The sequence below is a fragment of the Thunnus albacares genome, chromosome 8 (genome assembly GCF_914725855.1).
Source record: "Thunnus albacares chromosome 8, fThuAlb1.1, whole genome shotgun sequence".
Classification (NCBI taxonomy): domain Eukaryota; kingdom Metazoa; phylum Chordata; class Actinopteri; order Scombriformes; family Scombridae; genus Thunnus; species Thunnus albacares.
The window spans coordinates 19,082,363-19,107,114 of NC_058113.1; the positions used below are offsets into that span (position 1 = coordinate 19,082,363).

Here is a 24,752-nt window from a genome sequence, read left to right on the forward strand (position 1 = left end):
CCACAATGGTGCATGGAAGCACATGTTTGTGGCAAGATATGCCTTACCAGTAAACACCTGTGTATTGGTTTGCATCACTTAGAGTGTAAGTGTGAGTGTGTGTGAGAAAGTGTGAATGTTCCCATGTGTGCGCCCATGTGTGCACGCAATCCTGTTGCGTGTGTTTGTGTGTGTGTGTGTGTGTGTGTGTGTGTGTGTGTGTGTGTGTGTGTGAGAGAGAGAGAGAGAGATAGAGAGAGAATTTTTCTGTTCAGGGATTACCAGGTTGCCATGGTGATTAGTTAGAGTGAGGTTGGGCCATCTCTACAGGGATTGAGGAGAGAGAGGAGAGAGAAAGAAGAGAAAAGAGGGAGGAGAGACAGACTGCGATATAAAATGAGCTATGAATAACCGTGGCCATAGTAGCAATGTAACTCCCCCACAGAATAGCCTGCTTGGTTTGTGAATGGAGAGTGGCAACATGTAATGTCAGAGCAGAGAAGTGCCAGAAATTAGTAAGTGTTAAGTAGTTCAACTCTATTGTCAGCGCACAAATCAGGTTTTTGTAGGGCTCTATTGATTGCATGACCCCTCGTCAGGGGGTCAAAGCGCAGAGTCGACTCCAGAACAAATATATCTGTTGCTCAAAGACACTTCAATGAGGCAGATTCGCACTTTTGCATGCATTTGCACCCAGGTTTCCAGGTTTTAAGGGGGAGCCATCTCTAATCTTGGCCATCCTGCTACCCAGAGTGTCACAAATGGCATTACACAACAACAGACACTGCTAACCGTCACCCCTCCTTCCATCCGTGTGATCTGTTGTGGTTAGTTCTCTATGTTCTCTTAATTAAATCACAAAGTAGGTCAAAACAAACAGGAAGCCTGGGGTGTCGGACGCATGATTCTTCCAGTGCTTGTCAGTCTGTTTTTGGGAATGTTGAATTTGGTCTCCATCCAATCTCATATGCTTGAAATTTTCTTGGCTTCTAACGTTATTCATATGCATAATTTCTATCATTCTGCATCATGGACATCTTGTAACTATTTTGTGATGAATTAAGTTAGTGAAGTAGCAACACTAAAATCTAAAAATACTCTGTTACATATAAAAGTCCTGCATTCAAAACTACACACAAATATGAAATGTACTAAAATTATTAAAATTACCCATTATGTAGTATAATGTCAATGTTGTATTATTTTCACTATTATGGCTGATGCATAAATATGTAATCAACATTTAATTGTTGTAAATTGGAGCTAATATGCTTTTTGTACTGTACAGCACATTATATTTTATAAGATGATCTTCTAATCTATGTGGTGGAGAGAAAAATATAATATTTACCTCTAAAATGTAATGAATGTAACCAAGTAAATGAACTTGGTTACGCACCACCACTGCGAATAATCCTTCCTTTTAGTTTGGTGAGTCCTACACTATTAATCAGTCTGTGATTCATAAATCAGGTTTGGACAATGTTAATCAAAGTGTTGCCCAGATATGACAGAACCACAGGAAGTCATTTAAGCCACCAGAAGACAGAATGACAGTCAGAAAGGAAGGGACAGAGGAAAGAAGAGAGAGAGAGAGGGACCGTGAGGGGGTGTTAGGGGAAGACAAGCACTCGTGGGGGTCCCAGCTTTTAAATAATTCAGAGAGAGACTCACAGCACTCAGTGCAGAGGAGGAGCACTGTCAGGTCAGCTCATTCACTGCAGAGGAGAGGTAGAGAGGGAGAAAGGAAAGGACTGTACGGAGAGAGGGAGAGAGGAAGAGTGTATAAAGATAGCATGAGAGAGGAAGACATTACTGTGAAAGAGTTTGCCTGTGTCTGTGCATGCATATGTACATTTGTGTGTGTGTGTGTGTGTGTGTGTATGCATTGTGTGCATTTATGCGTGACTGTATGCGTGTGTGTGCCAGCTGCGCATGTGTACTCTTCTTTGTGTGTGTGTGTGTGTGTGTGTGTGTGTGTGTGTGTGTGTGCGTGTGTGTCGGTGATGAAAATAGACAAAATGAAGGAGAAACAGGTCGTTTCCTCCTGGAGCTTTCTGGTTTCTCTTAGTCACCACGGCAACCGCCTCCTCCCTCCACCCTGCGCCCCTGTTTACTTTGTTTACTCCCCCCCATCCATCCATCCCTCTCTCGCTGCCTCCCACACTCTTCTGACTCCTCTCCCCTCCCTCCCTACTGGTTTTTTGTGTCCTGTACCTCTCTTTATTTGCTGCATTCCCTCCTCCCCTCATCATTTAAATCAATTGTCATAGTTCTCTTATCATCAGGTACCCGAATCTCAGCACCAACTGCCCAGTAAGCAGAGTGGAGCAGCAAGCTTCTAGATGTTCATACTAACTTGTGTCTATCTGACTACACTCCTTCCCCTGCACCTGCCCCATTCTTTCCTCCCGCTCCATCTTTCTGTTTGGCTCCTGCACACTTGGTTTTGTAGATTTGGATTACAGGTCACTTTCGGGGAAAATTTGAAGTAGAAATAAGAAAAAAAAAGACAAGACATACCCCCCCTCCGGCTTTTAGAGGGTAAAGATTATTCACAGAATAATGACTAGCCTACATTAGGCTCAGGCAGTCCTGGAAAGAAAAGGTGGTGTGAGGTTATTTTAATGGGCTCAGATGGGAGGCGAGATATACACATAAACCAGGGCAGGAAGAGACACACCTCAACACATAGCTATTTACAACCTTTGATTGTGTTACAGAGTAATCCATTTTGCATGTAGGCAAAAGAATTTATCACATTGCTTATATTTTCTGAGGGCTGCCTGATAAAAAAAAACTGTACTATGGTAAATTTGAGAGGATATGAAATACCACTGCTGCCACAACTATTTGGCCTGAAGCTAATATTAAAGATAAAGCAGATAGAGATGAAAGACGCCATCAAGTTTGACAAGGTCATTATAAAGTCATTATAGAGCACAACAAACACTCTGAACGTACCCAAGAGCACTGAATATTATATGGTGATACGTGAGTTTGTGTGGGGAAGACATTGGCATCGCTGGCTGGGCTGTGGAGCCTCTGAGGTATGCCACATCCCCCCTCCATCCCCCCCCCCCCGCCCCTCCGCGCACCCATCCTCCCGCTCCACCCCCGCCTCTCCAGCGCGTCGCATCGCTGAGCGGTGTTCAGCACGGACAGCCTGCACCGCACGACCCAGCGCAGAGCTTACCTGGCTCCGCCGAGATATTTCTATTGTCCGCTATCAGCCGAGAAGAAGTGTAGGACCGACGGAGAGCCCTGACGTCACCATGCCAGGTAGAGAGTGAAGGAAAGGTTTGGATCGCGAGGAGGAGGGGAGTAACACTGCGGGTGTGCTTAGAGTGGCCTCCGGTGAACACCTTTCGGGCTCGGAGCGCGCTCGGACGCACGTATGATGATGGACGGCTGGCCGCCGCTACTGCTGATGGCTCTCCTCGCCATTGCGGGAGGTGAGTAGCCTAACTTCTCCGCCTTAATGGCTCCATCGATGCGCCTTTGTGTGCATCGTCACCTTTACAGGGCCAAAACCACCGCGTTTGTGCACCCAGGGACTGGGTTTCTTTAAAGTGCTGAGGGAGTAAGTGTGAAAACAAAAGGAGTGGTTAGATGCTGAGGAGAGGCAGAGGTGGAGAAAATGACTCTTTCATTGCTGTGTCACCATCTTTCTCACAACAGCAGCGAGCGCGGCGGAATGATGTAGTGGAGAAACATTGGCCACTCCATATATTACATGCGCACAATGCCGAAACACTAGCAAATGCAGTGGCTAATATTATCTGTGTTATCGGTTTAAAACCTAATAGAAATCCTTTATTTCAGCGAGACTGTTGTTCTCTACACGGCGCGTTTAGAGACCTTACTTTATAAAGTAACACCATGTGGTATTGTATCACAATAATATTCCTGTATGGACTTATTAGTGAGCCTTTTTAATATATTTCTGTTGGGGGTTCTGTTTGCGTAAATCTCATTGGGCTGCAAATAAAATGAAATAGGGCATATTTTTGAAAACATTTTAAGCATTTAAAAGCCATTAAATGTATTTTACACGCTGCCTTTGCTGCTGATTGATTAATTGCATGAAAGAACACAAACAGCAGACATGGAAGTCTTTGTTAATGAGCATGCAATCTGCAAAACATTAACCTACCTAAAAAAGACTTATTATTATATGTATGTGTGTGTGTGTGTGTGTGTGTGTGTGTGTGTGTGTGTGTATGTATTAGAGAGAGAGAGAGATTGTGTTATCACTCACTTACCTCTCTCTCTCCCTCTCTCTCTCTCTTTCTCTCCCTCTCTCTCTCTCTCTCTCTCTCTCATTAACACCGAGGTCTTGGATTGAGTGGGTAGGTTAATGAGAGGCAGCTTGAGCTAAAACAACTTCTACATCCTGTCATCAAGGACAAATGATGTGTCATCAGGCGGTACAGGACAAGCCTCCTGCCTCTATAGTATATAACGGCTTAGACAGATAAATGGTCTTTTTGTTTTTATGGATGACATGCAGTGAGTAGATGAGACTGTTGTTGCAGCGCATTTGGAGCAAATGAGGTATGTGTTAAGAGTAAAGCTACTAGTGTATTGGGACATATTTTACCTCTGTAAATTGGCTGTAATTTGGTGTTAATTTCTGTTCAGCGAGGGTTTGCCACAGGCCAAGCAGAAAACATATCAGCTGATTGGCTGAGTTACGGCTGCCTTAATGTTTTCAGCCAATCCATAGTAGTGAAAGGGCAGAGGCCAGTTCAGTGCCTCCAAGCAAAAAGACTGTTTGTCACTGCCTGTGTACTGTAGCACACATAACCACACACACAAACACACCTCCATCCACTCACGCACATGCCTGGCCATCTGCCTTGCACTGACTAACTGTTCATCATCACCCATGGTGACAACATGCTCCTGCTTTCTCTCTGTCACACACACACACATACACACATACGCAGAAAGAGAGCTTTACACCGCACAGTTCATCACAATACATCCAGGAGCAATCACAAAGACATACAGTAAAAGATCAAACACTTTGACCTGCATTAACCCACCATTTATCATTTCAAGCACCAGGTTCAGATTGGGTGTGAGGAAGAGATACAAACATGGACGCGCACACACACACACACAAGCAATAGAGGTAATATTATAATAGCAGGCTTACAGTAAGTAAATGTTTGACTTAAGTGATCATTTCAATGATATAACACATTTAAAAAACACATTTTCAAAGTGTTTTACAGATAAAAGAACGTATAGATATACATAGAGATATAAGACAAAAAATATAAAAATATAAAATCTTCTTGTGGGACTGCAACGATTAGTCGATTCATCAATTCATCCAATCAGTCAATTTGTGCAAAGTGGAGAAAATGACTCTTTCGTTGTCGTGTCACCATCTCTCTCAAAATTAATTGGCAGCTATTTTGATAATTAATTAATTCTTTCATTCTATATCTAGCACAGAAACTAATTTTCAGCTTCTCAGTTGTGAGAATTTGCTGCTTTTTTTCATCTGATGTGATAGTAAATGTAATAGTTTTGGTCTTTTAGATTATTTGTTGACTAAACTAAATTAAAAACAAAAAAATTAAAATTTATTGGAAGACGTCAACATGGCCTTTAGTAAATAGTGCTGGGCATTTTTCACCATTTTCTAACATCTTATAGATCAAATGATTAGTCAACAGAATTATTCATCATTAATAATTAATTTTTAGTTGCAGGCTTAATATCAGCAACACTAAAACTAACTAAAAATAATTAAGCTTAAAATTTCTATTAAACTAATAGAAATTCAATTCTGACAAGGATGTGTGTCGTTTGTGAGACCGCTCTAAACTTGCTGCATAACATCTGGCTCCGCTGAGCGATCAGTTCAGTTTTGTTGATCATTCCTGAGTTCGAACAGAGGTGGTATGTGGGCTAAAAGAGAAAACGCTACCAAAATGAAATATCACTTTAAGGAGCATCATAAGCTGCTGAGTACTAATGAGTCATCTTTCCTTAAGGGAGAAAGTCTGATTAGCATCATCCTCAGAGACTATAAACTCAATCCACACATAAACATATGTTTGAAGAAACGCTCACAATGAGCACATGGTCACACACACTCACACACACACTCACACACCTGGAGCATAGCTTGTAATAATAGAGTAATATTTCTCATTACTTCCCCTGCAAGGAGGCAAGCAAAACAATTATAAAGCATGCACTTAGAAAACAAAACAACATGTGCTAGACTAAGATATAATGATGTTCACATTTGCGTATGATGGCATCCATGCTTGTAACCTTCATATCACATTTGCATAGAAGAAGAAGCTGAAGTCATGAGACGTGTGTTTGTGATTTCACGCAACGCTTTCATGCACAAACATGCCCGAATCACAACGTCAGAGCAAATATTGGTAATGATAGACTGAGATGGAGAAAAGTCATAACTTCAACACCTCCGGACACACAACAATACTTTCTTACATAAGATTTTAACATACACGGATACACACATATGCGCAAATGGAGTCTCACCTTCAATGGTTGTGCATGGATGCTCAAGGACATTTCACCACCTGTCTTAGACTCTGCCGTGAGGATGTGGCCATCCTGTTGTGTGAGGAGGATGTCTCTTGTCATTTCCCCCAGCAGGCCATGCATAATAAACAGGTCTGTGGTGCTGAGTTGACCTGATGCAGGGGTTACTGGATATGGAGCACGGTGTGCGACAGTCTCATCAAAGGACATAAAATGAACTTTCATCAGCTGCATCTTGAAACAGATCTGTCTGCTGCACAGCGATGTCTTCCTCTTTTACTTTTCATATGTGACTGTGTGAGTGCACCGTTATCTTTGTTACTGCTTAACTGTACGTGTGCACTTAAGCGAGTATCAACTGATCATTTCTTTGGAAGGGCTACGGTCTAGAAAGTTCTCCTCAGTCAGTTAGCCTGTCATCACTTTTCTTGCTGCACAGCAGATCTCTGCAGCATCTCAACCTGCACGTTACAACAGCCCTCCTATTGTCTCTCTGTCTCTCTCTCTCTCTGTCTTTCTGTCACTTTCTGTCTTTATCTCGCTCTCTCATTTTCTCTATCTCTTTGGACTGACTCCCAACACACAGCAGCAACAGGACCAGATCAGCGGATATGGCACCATCTGTGATTAGCAATGCACAGCAGACTCGCAACAGAGGCCCGCATTCGTATGTGAGACCGTGTGTGATTTCGTGTGTAAAACCGTGTGCTCTCATGTGTGATTTGTGCATGATTGTGTGTGTTTGTGTGTGTGTGTGTGTGAGAGAGAGAGAGAGAGAGAGAGAGCGAGTGAATGAATGTGCAGCAGTAGTAACGGCGCACAGCAGTGTGTGTGTGGCCCTGGAGATTAGAGGGAAGCAGAGGGAGAGCACAGAGGTTTAATAGAAACTTAAGCAGTGGAGAAGAAGAGGCAGATAAGGGAGTTTTAATTTTGACTTTGTCCAGGAGCATTATTTTAAAAAAAGGTGATCTTACACCGAAGCAGAGCAGTGCCTGTGTTGCTCTGATGTCGGTGTTTATACAATGATCCATACCTTGCTCTGATGATGCCGTGTATGGAAGTTAAAAGTACACTGTGGCCAGCAGTACAAGAAAAATATGCTTATGAAAAAGGAAATAAATGCTTTCGCAGAGAGAGCAAATATACTTTATTGTCTTATTGATAACAATATGCTTCTGCAAGATAAGGCAAAGCCCAAATGGTTATTTAGATACATGTATTTCTATCAGACAGGCAATCTGCTCACTCACACGTGCACATATTTTAATATATTCTCAGGCTGCAGGCTTTGACCTGGTGATAACACGGCCTCAGGATTTATGGGTAGCCAAATAATGCTCAAATAATAGTTGTTATGAGATGCATTATGCAGTTCAAATGATGAATTTTATTGCAATCCCTGAAATATGCACTACTATAAATCCATACTGTCTTTCATCGAACAGCTGAGCTCCTTGGGCTGTAAATAATACAAATAAACCATACTTTACTGTATATCCCTAATATAAGGATTAAAGCTTCTGATTCCGCAGTAGTCGAAAACCACTTTAACATGTTGCCCTTTTAATTTGCGCTGATGCGACTTCAAAATTACACCCTGTTTGACAAAATGTTCCGTTTCTGCTTGTCCCAGTGCTTCACTCAGGTTACATCACTCATCGTCACTGCCCTGTGAAAACTGTGTATCTCAAAGGAGTCAACTTTTCATGAGCTGTGTGTGAAAAGCAGCCTTGTTTTCCAGCTTTGTGACAATGCATCCATCAGATTTGGGCCTCTAAATGATTAATTTTGCTGAGAAGTAGGAGATCTTTCTCAGCCCATAAAGGAACATATGATTTTTCATTTTATCTGAAAGAATTGAAAATAACCAACTCAGGACAGCGATGTATTCAAACATTTTCTAACTCACAGTAAGATGCCGTTTTTAATAGCTGTGCCATCACATTAAATGGAAACTTCAAGTGTATTTTGGGTACTTGGTAACCTTGAAATGTGGACTAGAATTACAAAAATAGTTTTATAGAAAGAGATACAAAATAGCACATTTGATCTTGAGGGATGGAACATTTCTTGGCCCCACAGTGTGTATTTGTGATCATATATCTGCTAAAAGGTCTGCAGAGTTTAAGAGATTAAAGGATAGTAACAAAAAATGAGAATTTGGCACTAAAAAGACAGTAACTTTGAAAGATATACACTTTATTTGACAAATTTGGACTGCTGAAGCCTCATATAAGCTTCAGATAAACTTACATAAAATACATTTTTGCACAAAATGACTGCGTGGACACACTTTGGATTTTGGCCTTCATCACTTACACTCCTCTAATGGTCAGTATGAACAGGAGGAATGATTACATCAAGAAAAACTTGTTTCAATGTTCATTTGGGCACCTGAATATTATTTTAAGACAGACATGGAAAATTGTGAACCTATTCTTCAAGGCCTATTTGTATTAAGAATCTATAAAACGAACTATAAACTATGATGATACATTATTGTTAAAACATTCATACTACAAAGATGTTTGTGACAAGGTTCTCTGCAAATGAAACTATTACAGCAGAGATCCACCAACTCAGAGTTTTAACTTAAAGTAGTGTTTTTTTGTCTCTGTGTTTGTCTTAAGGGTAATTGTATTTTGTAAATGCTTATTTTACCTCTAAGCGCCTTAATATACACTCTTGGGCATTTGATATATATGTAAATGTTTTGATTTTGGCCATTTATAATCTTGTGTTGTTTCTCAATTTTTTACTTTTATATGAGGTTTTCTATGCATTTGTTTATTTTGTTTTTCTGTCCTTGTATTTAATTTCTGCAATCATCATGAAAAACGCGTTTTATATAATGCCTTTTTGAGTATTTTGGTATAGCAGAGTATTAGTATTATGGAGTTGTTTTTTTATAAGAACAGAAATAAGTGCAGAGCTGAAGTAGACGCATACAAATCCTTTGTTGAATCTGGAGACAATAAAGCTTCCGCCTCCAGTTAGTCCACAGTGGGGATGGCTTTGTTTTTGGAGTGTAATATTGCAACCGGATGGGGGATCAATATTAATATCTCAGTTCTATGAGCACTACAAAGCCAATTGGGTGTTGCCAGTGGATCAATGGATCTCTCCATTATTGATTTAAGAATATTTCCACATAAAAGGTCGCGGCTGCAGCCAAAAAGCCTCTTTGGCAGTGCGCAGAGAGGAGACAACGCAACCCTAGTTTCCCTCCAACCTTCCTCATTCGAGCGAGCCGTATAAATAGAGATCATCACTATAATAGTCTTAGCGGGATAATTCGATTTAGCTCTCGCTTCGCCCTCATTTTCTTCACGTTTGTCTTTACAGCGTGTGTGGACTCAGGCCTCTAAGTAGCATTGTAAACAGATGATGTGAAATGTAAGAATTGATTGATTTCATATCATCGAACTAGTTACTCTATAAATTGAAACCTATAAACTGTCTTAAGTCTATCAGCACGTGAAGATAAATGGCTGTTTAAAGCAAGGAAAGAGAAACATGTAATTGTGAAGCAATCAAACACAGTGAACATGGCTACCATCTCATCCAACACATCTGTTTCTGTGCTGTGTCACTGGAGTGTGTGTATGTGTGTGTGTGTGTGTTTGCATGTGCATGGTGGTGTGTAACTTCCCTCGCTTCAGGGTCTAATGGGGAGCCCTGCTGAAATATTCATAGTGTCACATTAAGTTTGCAATATTTGCACTGGAAAACAACCAGAATACAACCTGAGCTACCAGCAACATTACAACCACTCAGCCTGGGCCTTTAGCATGACATAGTGTCGTGTGTGGAGACAGAGACAGAGAGCGGCGGGGCTGAAAAGATCAGTCTTTGTTTAGAAGCTTAAATAAATGCTGAAGATGAGCAGCCGAGTTAACGTGTTTGTGCAGCGAGCGGGCTGGAGTGTGTGGATATTTTTTGCAGTCTTGTTCTCGAGATAAGAAATTATGTTTGGGTCTCTAATTTGTCTCAGTGCCGTAAAATATTAGTCTAGACTTTCATCCTGGACCCATGCAAATATTTCAGTTGAGCTAAACATAACCAAAAAATACAGAGATTCAGAGAGTGGATATTAAGCCAAGGCTGTGCAATGCTCTACATTTCTTTTAATAATAGAAAGGAGTTTTGAGTTTTTAATCTGCCTCTTGATCTAGATTTGCATAAAAATACATAAAGGGGAAACAGATGCATGACTTTTTTCATTTAAGTTAATAAAGTAGTTCATAAGAAAATATTAAAAATGATCAAACATGCCATATCTCACAACGTTGAGATATCCTATTAAAAAAATTATAACTGAAAACGGTGCCAGATACACACAAAAAAAATCACTCATAGCTTGGCCTGTTGAAATTTGTCAGATATCAGAAACAGCCTGAACATTACCGTGAAGATCAATACAAAGATTATTGAAATGAAACAGAGGGATCTGAGTTATTCTGTGACCATCAAACCAAGAGGAAATCAGTGAGCATATGAACCTACCTGAGCGCATCCTAGCTGGTGAATTCTCATTGCTGCCTTTGTGACATCGCTCTGCTCTGCCTGCTTGTAAAACTAACCGTTACTCAAAGTGGTTCGATGGTTTTTATGCTTGTGCAGCCTCATTACTCTGAGTATCCTTTTAAATTGGATACATTTATAATTATTTATTAATGTATTTATTATAGATCTTTTTAAGCTTGTAGCCTTCGTTGCTTTTAGCTTTTGTGATTAACATTATTTTTCTTTCTTTCCTATCAACTGTGTGTGTATCTGTTGATCTGGGTGATGAACTGCTGCATTTTTGCACTTGAATCATATCAAAGACAGAACCAGGCAAAGGCTGACAGAGATAATTATGTCTGATTTAAATTTTGCAATAAGTGTATACAATAGTCATCTTTTACTTACTCAACTTAATATAACTTTGTGGTCTTGAGTGGTATTTGACTGATTACTGGAGATTCTTGGTGCTCATTTAAAAAAAAACAACACAAAATTAATCCGACAATAATGCTGCTTCCCAAAAGGTATGATGTCGAAGATGAATTGCAATGGTGTAAGGTTTGGTTGAGGCACTACAGTATACAAACAGTCAGATCTGTGAGTTCAGAGACCTTGCATTAAAATCTGCTTTTGCGTTTATTTATGTGCAGATTCTTCTGGATGCCTAATGATGATACTAATACAGAGAAATAGTTGAATATCATTTTGATAATTTAGCAGCAGTTGTAAGTTGTCATGTAGTTAGTTTGAGCATGAAATTACCATTTATATTTGGAGCACAGTTGATGGAAATGCGAATGTTTTCTGCTTCATCATTGTTTAAGTGAACTGTATTAGCTTTCTGCCTCATCCGACCGTGTTATTGCCTTGTGCTTCTGGATATAATATACATTACTCATATGGCTCCGACACAGACAGCGATGTTTATTTCCCTCATGAATACGTGCACAGAAAAAGATACATGTACACATAAAAAGCAAGCCAGCACTCACGCACAATAAACAACCAGGGTGCTACACGCATGTGCTGACAGGATGTGTATTGATGATGTTGGATTAGCGAGCGAAGGGGCAATAAATGGATAGTGGCTGTCAGCGATGGAGAGATAGAGATAACGGGAAGGAAAGAGAGGGAGAGAGACAGTCAGGGGAGTGAGGAGAAAACACGGGCCGGCTCGGATGATGGAAAGACGGAGAAAGTGTAAAAGAAAATGAGATGGAAGAGATGGGACACGGGAAAGAGCAGAAGATTAAAAAAAGGTTTGCGTGTTGAGTTTACTGGGCGCAGATAGAATCCTCATTGATCCAGAGTCAGAGGCCATCATTCCTGTTCAGTGAACACAGCAGCGCTGCAGGGCAAGAGGGAGGAGAGGAGGAAGATGGAGATCAAGGGAGAAACTCAGAAACATGGAAAAACAACAAGTGTGATACATCCAGTTTATTCCCAGTGTTTTAATTTCTGCCTCACTATTTGTCTTATATAATTTTATCACAGATGACACAAATTTCAACATTCATGCTTATCTCAAATGTATCTGTTCTTCTTTTTTGTATTTACCTCTATGTATCTATACTTTCTCTGTCTTTACTCTGTGTAGCTTATACATTTCATTTCTCAGTACTATTGCAACCAATCATTATGGTCATTATTGATATATCTGATGATTATTTTCTTAATTAATTGATTGTTTGGTATATAATACTTCATCACAATTTCCTAAAACCCAGGGTGATGTCTTTAAATCGTTTGTTTTGTCCAACAAACAAGCCCAACAATATATTCAGTTTACAATGATAAGAAACTGAAGAAGCAGCAAATCCTCACATTTGATCATTTATCGATGATCGAAATTGATTGATTCGTTGACAAATATTCCAGTAGGGCTGCAAATAATGATTATTTTCATTATCACTTTGTCTATAAAATGTCAGTAAATAGTGAAAATGCAGGTTATTGAATCAAAGGTGACGTCTTTAAAAGTCTTATTTCGTCCGAACAACAGTCCAAAATCCAAAGTTTACTGTCTTACGACAAAGCAAAGCATGAAATCATGATATTTGAAGTTTTTATCGTTTATCAAAAGAGTTACTGATTATGTTTCTGGCGATCGATCAATCAATACATCAACTAATAATTGCAGCGCAACATTCCAGCTTTATTATTGGCTAAATTTAATTTACTATATATTACTTAATTTAATTTAGTATATATAAAGATGGTAATAGAGGCGAAGGAGGAGTGGTGTGGAGTGGAGGGGCTGCCTCTTGTTTCTTTTGAGAATATTTTATTTTATATTATTTTGATTGTTCACTCTTTAATTTTTCTTTTTTTGGTTTTATTTTTATTTTTCCTTGCCTGTTAACGTTGATGTTTTGTGTCTAAGGATCCCCTTGAAAAGTAGATGTTTCATCTTAAGGTTGTTAATCAGTCAATGTTTGTTTTCCTGCACCGTTAATAGCCTCTAAAATAGCAGATTTGAATATGACAACATTTGTACCAAGTTAACAGCAAGCAACCTGTGTTTACCTTCAGGCTCAAAGTATGATGTAATTGTGAGAGTGAGAAGATGCAGCACAGGAGCGAGCAGATGCCAGAGAGACAGTGAGTGAATAGCGGGAGAGGAAATAAGGAAGGAGGAGGCGTAGAGCAGTTGTTTTCACTTTATGCGTCATGTGTCTCTCAGTAAAACGCCTCCCCTCCTTTGTGTGGTGTTGTGACAGCTCTGCCCAAACTCAACCACTCCACAGATATGACTACAGTGTGCTACGGATGGAGGGATGGCGGATAGGAGGGACAGGGGGGGAAAAGACAGGGAAAAGGAAGTGAGAGATAGAGTGAAAAGTAACCCAGAGCTACAAAAGACTGGCAGTCGGGGAGAAATGCAACACAGCAGAGGAGAATAGACAGAGACAGACAGAAGCACCAAGAAAGCGATAGAGACAGAAAGGATAGCGATAGAGACATTCAGACTGGTTGACTCATTCTTATGATGTCAAATCTTGTAAGGAGTGTGTATCGAGCTGTGCTGACGTGCTCCAGCCGGCAGTGATGAGTAATGCCATGGTTCAAAGGCTTTGCATTCTTAATACACATGGATAGCCAGCTCTCAAAGCCCGCAGAGAGGGCAGAGGCCAAACAAAGAAACTCAATAGCACAGTATGATTTCCTTCTCTTGAATGATTGTACAGTTATCACAGATTTTGTGATAACTGTAAGTCAGTTTTTTTCTAATAATATCAAGACACAGATGGCTGCAACTTTTTTGTGTCATGATAGCAGCAGATGACGATGATGATAATGTTCTCTCATTACAGGAAGCCTCGGGGCAGACACAGAGGAACGGTTGGTAGAGCATCTCCTCAACCCAGCCCACTACAACAAATTGATCCGTCCTGCCACTAACGGCTCCGAGCTGGTTACGGTGCAGCTGATGGTGTCGTTGGCCCAGCTCATCAGTGTGGTGAGTATGCATAGGCTTGTTTGAATCTGGGTACACCTTTCAAAGCATGAGGATGATCCAGTATAATTTTCATCATTCAGTTGTGATTACACACTAAAAAAAGAGTCCAAAGAATGATACTAATTAGATCTTAAAGACATTTGTCATGTGCAAAAAGTGCACTAATGCTGGCTAATGCTCTTCCTGCTGGAGACACTTAATTTGATTTTCTAACTCTGCAAAAGTGAAGTTGATTATGAAGTTGTTTTTAATTATATAAATCCCAGGAAATCTCAAATCGGTTTGGTAATCAGCTCGTCCTGATCTGTTCATCAAGTTTCATAGAAATCTTTTCAGAGCATTTTAATACATCCTGCTTAAAGTCAGTGAAAAAAAAGCACACTTAAAGTCCCCTCTGCTTAAAAATGTTTTGTTTATTATGACTTCACTTGGTTGTTTGAGCTTCACTGTGCAGAATGATGTATGTGCAGAGTTTATTTTCACATTCATCTGCTGTAGAAGGAAAGATTCTCTGCGTTCGCCTAAAATCTGAGTTTAAGGCACGTACGCGTGATTTGTCACATCACAGCTGGTTTGGAGCCAATCGTAGACCAGTATACAACTTACACAAATGTGATGTGGAAACATGAATCTTCCAGTGCACAAACACTGAGACTATACAGTGAAGTAGAAGGCATCTTGTGTCCAACAGTTAAGTTTAAAATAAATAAATAAATTTGCGTATTCATTGATTCAGGGTTTTTCAGTGAGGGAGAGACAGTAGATGTAATTTTAAGGTTTTTAACTTATTTTTGTGGAAAAATTAGAATGACACAAATTATTATTCAAGGCAGAGTATTTTTATATGTCCTAAAACATGTCTGGAGGGGATCTTTAATATTTCCATTTAAATCCATTAGTTTAGCTTTATATGTTAAATGTTAAGTAGCCACTCCACTGATATTAAACATAAAGATCAGTTTAGTCGTCATGAAGAGTACTACTCAGCCTGTAACAGATGTATAATATAACCTGTGTTGCTCTGGAGCAGCTCTCTAAAGTCTGATAAAACAACCCTGTGATGTCATCTGGGTTGTCTCGGCTTGGGCTTTGAGACTTCAGATTTTCTAAATGAAACCTTGACTTAAAAACTGGTGGAATTTGAAAGATGTAGACATTTACCAGACAGGAAGGTTCTGATGAAAGGAGCTTTTGAGTTGCACTATGAAACGTGTAGCACCCAGTGTTTTTGAAGCTTGACTCTGCCAAGGTATTCAAAGTAAGGATGTCATAGCTTTGTAACATTGATTTTTCATGCACATGTCCCCCAACTTGTTTGAAGTGCTATCCTAAATTGCTGGATTACCAGTTTAATCACACAGTTTGTTTCATACATGTCTTCTTCCTCTGCAGCATGAAAGAGAGCAGGTGATGACCACAAACGTCTGGCTAACACAGGTGAGACTTCCCACTCTTCTCCTCATCTTACCAACCTGACGTACCTAACATTCAGCCACACGGAGAAAGAGAAAAAAAAATCACACAGAGTTTATTAAAAGTATAGAACAAACATAATATATGTTGATTTGATTTCAGATGGTTTTACCTTAGTTTACCTTAGCGGTGTGACTGCCAGATCAGTGGGAGTGAATCATATGCCATGAGGGTCTTGGATAGTAGTCACAGATGTGACTTAGACAAACCTGGACACTGAATAATATTCTCTTGGTGATGTACTACAGTATACATGCTGATTTACATTATATAATCAAGTGCCGCAGTGTTATCATAGACCAGTAGACCATAGCCTATGAGCAGAGGTCCAGTTACTGGAGGGGAGAGATGCATCTCTGTGTTCCATATGTTTCTCTGGCGCTGCAGCTGGCAGAGTCTAATCCTGCCTCTGCGCATGTGGAGCAGCAGCTCTGAGAACTCACAAGATTGGTGTCAGATGCCGACAGTGAGAGAGACGTCAAACAATTCACATCTGCGAAAACCCCAAATCTGACAGGAGAAATATGAGAAGGGAGTTGAATTTTATGAACAGGAACCACAGGTGTTTTTTTTTACACTCAAAACACAAATAACTGATAATAATAAAGCATATTGCACAAATACTGAATGGCTATCACTCAGTTGGTGAAGTGGTCAGTTTGTGATTTTAGATAAGACCTCACTTTGTGCAACCTGTGAATAATGTGATTCTGACTGCACTGTGACCCTCTTCTGCATGGCTGGCTCTTACAGCTGGGGCCTTAACATGGTAGAAGATGTAGGTATACACATTTACATAAACAAGGTTTAAAAATGCTCCCACCCACATACACACATCGTCAGCATATGTGCATGCATCTGAGGGCAGGTGTTACAACAGACATATGTTGAATTTGGACATACGTTTAGATGAAAGAGATGATAGTTCTCTAAACAGCCTTTGGTGTATAATTTAACCATCATGGACGCTGCATTTTTGATTAGATTGTTTATAGTTTGATGCATTTCTCTGTCTCATGTTCACACACAAACGCACATACACTTGCACCTGAGCAAGTTAGGATTTATGACATGTAACGGAGCGTAGAATGGCCATCAGTGCTCTATGGATCCCTGGCTAGCGGTAAGCAGGGGGAGCCAAGGACAGCTGTCCTGAGCCAAGACAAACTGTAATGACCATAATTCATCACAGTTACTGCAGACGACCTAGCATGGGCATTACAGCTCCAACATGGCCATAACATAGAAGAGCCAGACAGAGCTGCTGTCGCAGGTCGCAGAGGCTTCAGTGTAGCAATGTCAACGATTGACCCACAACGTGGAGAACAAGATAATGCTGTTCTTTTTCCACAAGGTTACACAGAGGACGTAGAGATGTTTGCTGATCCAGACGCATGCTTGCACACACACGCACAGGAACGGCCTTACTGTAGATGGCATTTTAATCATGCTGATTGGTTTGTGGCTGTCTGTGTTTAAAAGACCATTCAGGGTCAGGGCTGACATGAGCACGTCTCTCTCTCTCTCTCTCTTAGGCTTATAGTTAAAAGTATGATGTAAGCTTAGAGAGGACAGACAGCACAGGATGTTCCCCAGGCCTACGTGGCTTGTGATGTGTCATATTGACCACTGACTGACTGTCAGACAGACAAAAAGACTGATAGATAGACCCTCTCCTCTCTTCTCCTCTGAAGATGTCTTCTTGCTGCTGTGTGATTGGTGCATAAGTGACTAAGCATTGTGTTTTTATTGGTCCTCAGGAGTGGCAGGACTATCGTCTAACTTGGGTCCCTGAGGAGTTTGATGGAATGATGAAGGTCAGACTGCCCTCAAAACACATCTGGCTGCCTGACGTGGTGCTCTACAACAAGTGAGTCACTCACTCACCCTCCTGTCCTCACTTCAAAAGGCTCCCAGTAGACACACAGGTTCATGGATGCATGCATGCTCACAAACATGAACAACAAAAGCACATATAAGTGTATGCAGTTCTCATGTTAAAGTGATAAAGCTTTAAAGCCAACTCCCTGGTGCTTTGATCCAGCTGCCACCATTGTAAGTCACTTTGGATAAGAACACCAATTAAATGCCAGAAGTTTAACTGTGTAATACATGCAGGCCCACCACGCATGATCGAATATGTCCACTGTATTCTCCTCATATCGCTTATGCTACATTACTATACCTCAGAGTCTCGAGAGACACTTCAAAGATGGAGTCATCTGCACTACACACGCAGGTAGATAAGTGCAAATACACATAAAGTAGATATATGCAGTAAATATATATATGTACAGTTTGTACAGTAAATCCACAAGAAGGCACTACTTTTTTTTGAGTCGTTAAAATGTGTGATGTTCATGTGGTCTATGTGCATTGACTCTAGATAATAAATCTGTCTTTGCATTATAATTTATAGTCACTACTCAGGAACATCCATTGGTGTTGAATTCTTACCTATATGACATCTAATATACTTTATGTCTCTCAATTCTAAAATATGCAGCTGTAAAGTTTGATTTTGCTGCTGTGAGGAAACGTTTTCAGCTGTAGGACAGATAGACGAAGTTAGCAATTAGCTGGTGAAGAAAATGGAATATTTTGCAGCAAAAACACCAGATAGAGTTGGTGAATACCAAACCAGAGCTAAAAGGAGAGTGAGAAAATGAATGTTGTTTCTCTATCTGCTGGATGTGCTGCATGTGTAAATAGGCAATTGTTTGCTGACAAGTTCTGCCTTGCCAACTTAAAAGGTGACAGTATGTCAGTTTTGTGTTTTTAGCTTGTTTCTGCTGGCCCCAAGTGGTCAAAAAATCAGTTATTGCAGGTTTAAAGGCAACATAACATGTAATGTCTGATGTCTATGTTCAACAAAGTCAAAGTTTCAAAATTTGAGGTGAATGTATGTAAAAATGACGCTTCAAGTCAAAAGCCCAGGCTTCAGCCTGCTCTGAATGCTCTGTTTGCAAAGTTACCTCTACTTCCCCATCGAACTGACATCAGATCCTTTGTGCATGCTCACAAATGGCCATCTGTTTCATAGCCTTTATTGCTAAGGTTGTTTGTGTTGTCTACATGTATATTTCAGATCGGATTTGGGCTTAAAAATGTGTGGATGTATTTGAAAAGTTTATATTTTGATTAAAGAATGGGAAAAAGAAGTGAAATCTGGCTACTATATAGTATTTTGTTTATTTAGCACAGCTGGGTGATATGGTTTAAATATACGATATAGCAAATATATCACAATAATCACAGATATGTAACACAACACAATTTTCCACCTATCTTAGACAGCAAATCCCACAACTTGATTTGTTAGATTTTAATTAGAGGAGGTTTGAGCCAGATAAGGATGTTGCGGACCACTTGTCTTAATGTAATGGAAACTGAGTGTCAGCCTACAGAATGTAAATCAGCTCATCGGAGCACAGTGATCTGTCTGGCCTTCTCCTCTTTCTCCACTTCAGTCCTGGCTTTACGATAGATTAAAAGATCCCTGACCCACCTAACACTGGATAAAATGATCCCGTTAATCCCACGTACCCCAGATCATTATGTTATCCTCCGAGTCTTCTCCACTGCTTCGAACTCCTGTCAATCACCTAAACAGGAGGATTAGCTCTACACACAGCACAGCATCACAACAGCCATTGACTTTGAAGTGTCAATTTGATTATTTTGTAACAAAATTTGCAGGAGAGATGATGTTTTCTAGAGTGTACTAGAGTAGGTGGGTCAGTTGTGTAATTACAGTCAAAAATGAGGAATGATCCTCTTGTGTATGTCACATTTGACAGACTTAGCCATCATTAATTATTTCTGTTGCCAAAATTTTGAGTTAAATGGAAATTCAATCTGCAGCTTTAATGTTGTCAGCTGACTTCTGAGTGAAGTGGGCTAATTTGAGCTGTTTAACTTGACCCAGTCTGACCTGTTAGCCGCGTTTCCTGTCTAGACTGTGTGTTCATTTGATCCCACATCCTTGTTTCTTGTGTTTGTATAAGCAGGTGTGTGATCTTACTGCTCTCAAACACACCTCAAAGTCTCACCCTCGTGACCTCCACATCCACACATACTATGTGTTTGTGTGTCTTTCTGTGAGGGAGTGTGTGTAGCTTTTTATCCTTATGTGTGTATCACTGAACTTGGTGGACTCTAAAGGTAAATTTAGCTTGAGCCCAGATGTACAGTATGTTGCCTCTCTTACAATTCAGACTGCACACCCTGGTTGCATTTGTGTGTGTGTGTGTGTGTGTGTGTGTGTGTGTGTGTGTGTGTGTGTGTGTGTGTTTGTGTGTCTCTGTTTTCTGGAGCTCTTTAATAGTATTACATAATGAGATGTGTCATGTTCCACTGTTCATAAGACTCAGGGGAAACATGGCCTCTCATCACACTTTTTGTTTACAAAATATTTTTATAAGGCCATCATTTCACACTCCTCTTCTTTTCTTTCTCCTCTCCGTCTCTATCTCTCTTTCCCTGTCTCTCAGTGCTGATGGGGTGTACGAGGTGTCGTTCTATTCTAATGCAGTGGTCTCCCACGATGGCAGTATCTTCTGGTTGCCCCCAGCCATCTATAAGTCAGCTTGTAAGATTGAGGTGAAGCACTTCCCCTTTGATCAGCAGAACTGCACGCTGCGCTTCCGCTCTTGGACCTATGATCGCACTGAGATCGATCTGGTGCTGCGTGCCGACGTGGCCAGCATGGATGACTTCACACCCAGCGGGGAGTGGGACATCATCGCCCTGCCAGGTCGGCGAAACGAGAACCCTGCTGACCCCACCTACGTGGACATCACATATGATTTCATCATCCGCAGGAAGCCTCTTTTTTACACCATCAACCTCATCATCCCATGTGTGCTCATCACCTCATTGGCCATCCTGGTCTTCTACCTGCCGTCTGACTGCGGAGAGAAGATGACACTCTGCATCTCCGTGCTGCTGGCACTCACTGTGTTCCTGCTGCTGATCTCCAAGATTGTCCCGCCCACTTCGCTAGATGTCCCTCTTGTGGGGAAGTACCTGATGTTCACCATGGTCCTGGTCACCTTCTCTATCGTTACCAGTGTGTGTGTGCTCAATGTGCATCACCGCTCGCCCACCACACACACTATGCCCCCTTGGGTTAAACTGGTATTCCTCAACAAGCTTCCCGCCCTGCTCTTCATGCGCCAGCCCAGGAACAGCTGTGAGCGCCAGCGGCTGCGCCAAAGACGGAGGGCCCAGGAGCAGAAGGAGGGCGGGCGCAGCGGGGAGACAGGAGCCTTGATGGTAGGGCTTGGGCTGGGCAGCGCTGGCGGGAATGGAGGGGGAACCTCCACAGGGGTGTTTGGCAAGGAGGACAGTGACCCTTGTACCTGCTATGTGAACCGGGCATCTGTTAAACAATTTGGAGGGGATCTTGGAGGTGCAGGAGGGGGATCCATGGATGGTCTGAACAGGGTGAGGGAGAGCCGGGAGGGGAGCACTGGAAACTTGCCGCGGGGGAAGCAAGCAGCAGGAGGTCCTGCTCTGACACAGGCCCTGCTGGCTCAAGCCTGTCCAGGCTTTGAAGAGGCTGTGGAAGGAGTACGCTTCATCGCCAACCACATGAAGAGTGAGGATGATGATCAGAGTGTGAGTATTATATCATCTGTGTAGTACAATTTACAGTATCAGTAGTCTCAGTTGTTCCATGTTAGATGCTGTATTTTTGAGGCTGATAGTGATCTTGATAATTTAAAGCTGCTCTAATTAATATTTTTGTATTACCAACTCATCAAATGATCTATGTGTTATGTGAAAGGTGCCGTTTGTAATCACAAACCCAAAGAGATTTATCATCAAAAGTTTAAGCTCATTATTTTGGTTTTATGGCTGAAACTTGATTGTTTTGGTTCACACTCATCGCTCTCATTTCCATATGCAGCATGTAGCTGTTTTCAGAGAAAAAACTTTGATAAATCCACTGTGCACTACCTGACCAGTACCAAATGGCAGACAAAGTTAGCGAGTCGCTGGTGAACATAGCGGAGCATTTAGCAGCTAATGAGCCAGATATTTCCCTCAGGAGTTGGTGGAAACCAAAACAGAGCTAAAGGCGGAGTGAATATTGGACTCCAAATGAATGCTAATATTTTCAGCTTTTTGCACTGCCCCCAAGTAGTCAAAAAATCAATGAATGTAGGTTTAAACACATGATAACACATTAAACAAAACCATATTTATTTAAAGGACTAATGTGTAGGATTTAGTGACATATAGTGGTGAGGTTGCAGATTGTAACCAACTGAATACCCCGCACCCTCCCCTTAGGGTCCCGACAGACCCTCTCTACAGTCAGTGTTTGGTTTGTCCATTTTGGGCCCCTGTAGAAACATGGCAATGCAAAATGGTGGCATCTGTGGAAGACGACCTACTCCCTATGTTGATATAAAGGGCTCATTCTTAGGTAACAAAAACACAATGATTCTTATTTTCAAGTGATTGTACAATAATAAAAATATACTTGTCAATATAATATTCCATTTTCTGCCAAGTCCATTCCACTAGATGCCATTAAATCCTACACACTGCACCTTTAAATGTTCAATCAAGAAAAAGTTAAGTACAATACACAGTAGTTGCTGATGATGCTGCCAATACACAATTGATTGTTTTAGTTTACTGCTCTGCAATTTCTTGCCAACATACACAATGTATTCATCTGGCTCTACACCACATTAAAATCAATTATTATCTTCTTTATGTGTGGATGACATCACACCATAAATCATCTTATTTTATGTGAATATGTTACTAGCCATAAAAAGCATCACGTGCAACACAGATCTGTGGTTTCAGTGCCATATCATGTATAGCTATGTAGCAGTGCTGTTTAGCTCTTCCATTTGAAACGCATGGGGGACTACACCAGAGCATAAGCAAAGGAGACAGATCTGGTGACGCAATCACAGCCCACTGAATATTCAACATAGACATGTAATTATAGCAGCGGCATGACGTGTGCATAGAGAAGGAGTACAACTGGAAAAGCGTTGGAATAGAGGAGCCGAGACAGCAGAGTGAGGGTGGCATTTTTTATCACTTTTCCTCACGGCATCTTAGGAGAACCAGGCTTCTCTCCTGGAATGAAAGAAACTGACACGGGAATTAACAATCCTCTGTAATTCTGTCCATCATCGCCATAGTTACCATCCCGTCGCCATGCCGACCGCTTTAAAATCCTCCCTCTCTTGGCAGAGTGTGTGGTTCACCAGCCCTCCCCCTCCTTTCCTCCCCAAGTCATCATCACTGGGGTTACAGTGTCAGCACACCCTTCGCCTCTCTGGCCTCCATCACTCTCTCGTCTCTTGCGTCCTTCTCTTCCTCCTTGACTCGTGTCAAACCTCATCAGTGCTCTGTGGCAGAACGAGTCTCTGCTCACATTAACCCTTCACCTCCATTAACCCTCTGCATAGTTAGGCGGAGGGACGGATAGAGAGAGAATGAGAGGATGTGAGAGAGAATGTGATTCTGCTCACCTTAATCTTTCTCTTCACCCCATCCCAAACCTCTTTTGTCCCTCCCCGTCCACAGGTGAGCGAGGACTGGAAGTACGTTGCCATGGTGATCGACCGCCTCTTCCTGTGGATCTTTGTGTTTGTGTGTGTGTTTGGCACAATGGGCATGTTCCTGCAGCCGCTCTTCCAGAATTACACAGCCAAGACCATCAACATGCCAGGCTGACCATTCCCAGACCACAAAACACGCTGACGGACAGCTCCCCCCCCGACCAGTCAGCACAGCAGGACAAGGCCGGAGGTGGGGAGGTGGGGGGGGGGGTGGCGGGTCAGGGTATTATTGTGTCTATGGAACTGGAACCAGAACTGGAAATGAACAGCAATCACACCCATTAACTTTAAAGTAATGTTTTTTGCAACAAATAACTGTTTTTCTTGTATGAAGAAAAAGGAAAACACCATCATACTCTTACCTGCAGTTTTTCGTCCAGATGTTAAATGGACTGACCTCCCCTTTCTGGTGGAAAGGTCCCTCTCTGCTCTCCTCTTCAGCCAGTCAGGGGGCGAGGATTCTCTGATTTACTCCTTGCTGAATCTTGCGCCAGCCATAAACACTCTTCGCCTGACGCTGACTGCTTATTTGACACATACATGCCCGCCTTCAACTACGACAGACATTACTCATTCACAATCTCGACCGATGTCAGCAGGAGCTAATCAGAAAGGGAAGGGAGGTTCATATCAAGGTTCTTATACATTTACTTTATTTTTTCAGAAATCCACCACATCAGTGAACTGATTCAGTATATTTTATCATAGCATAGCAGCTTACCACAGTATAGCATTGAGTATATATAATTAAGATTTCTCTATGTGTTAGCTCATGCAAGGGCCTGTTGCTGATAGAGAGGCTCTGGTGTGTTGTATGATTGTATAGATTAAACAAGAATGTGATATAAACTGTACTACACAGCCTGTGATGCGCACACTAACACAATATGTGTACAAGCGACAGATTGTGAAGGAGTTCAATAAAATACATAGAGGATACTTATATTAAAGGAAGAGCCAGGTTGCATTATTAGATCAGAGTCAAGGGGATAAAGTAATAGATTTTGCATGGACAGTTTTTTGCTTAGAGAGTTGTGCACAGTAAGTAGAGTACGACAGCAGCCTGCTGTGCCAGAGTGTACAGCTGCAATGAGATGAGTCTAGCTCCTGAGGAACTGAGGAATCTGAGCCAAGATGGTGGACAGGACCTCAATGATGGATGGTGGACAGTGGAACATAATTTCTCCAAGAAG

General features: G+C 41.3%; 1 protein-coding gene across 2 annotated transcripts; it reads left to right on the plus strand.

Moving 5' to 3' along the window:
* The first annotated feature begins 3,111 nt into the window (after positions 1 to 3,111).
* chrnb2 (cholinergic receptor, nicotinic, beta 2) lies at positions 3,112 to 23,764 on the plus strand. Of its 2 annotated transcripts, XM_044358020.1 has the most exons (7): positions 3,112 to 3,434; positions 13,561 to 13,629; positions 14,343 to 14,488; positions 15,881 to 15,925; positions 17,722 to 17,831; positions 20,455 to 21,583; positions 23,525 to 23,764. In XM_044358020.1, the coding sequence occupies exons 1-7, from the start codon at positions 3,377 to 3,379 to the stop codon at positions 23,672 to 23,674; spliced, it is 1,707 nt and encodes a 568-aa protein (XP_044213955.1). In that variant the 5' UTR covers positions 3,112 to 3,376; the 3' UTR covers positions 23,675 to 23,764. The 2 variants fall into 2 exon arrangements, with proteins under 2 accessions (XP_044213955.1, XP_044213956.1); XM_044358021.1 differs by lacking the exon at positions 13,561 to 13,629.
* Positions 23,765 to 24,752: the final 988 nt, after the last annotated feature.

Bases quoted from the DNA above. Each gene is read 5' to 3' on its own strand.
- chrnb2 (XM_044358020.1), top strand. From the start codon at position 3,377: ATGATGATGGACGGCTGGCCGCCGCTACTGCTGATGGCTCTCCTCGCC. The intron at 3,435-13,560 runs GTGAGTAGCCTA...GTTTACCTTCAG, and splicing joins TCTCCTCGCCATTGCGGGAG to GCTCAAAGTATGATGTAATT. The intron at 17,832-20,454 runs GTGAGTCACTCA...CCTGTCTCTCAG, and splicing joins GACGTGGTGCTCTACAACAA to TGCTGATGGGGTGTACGAGG.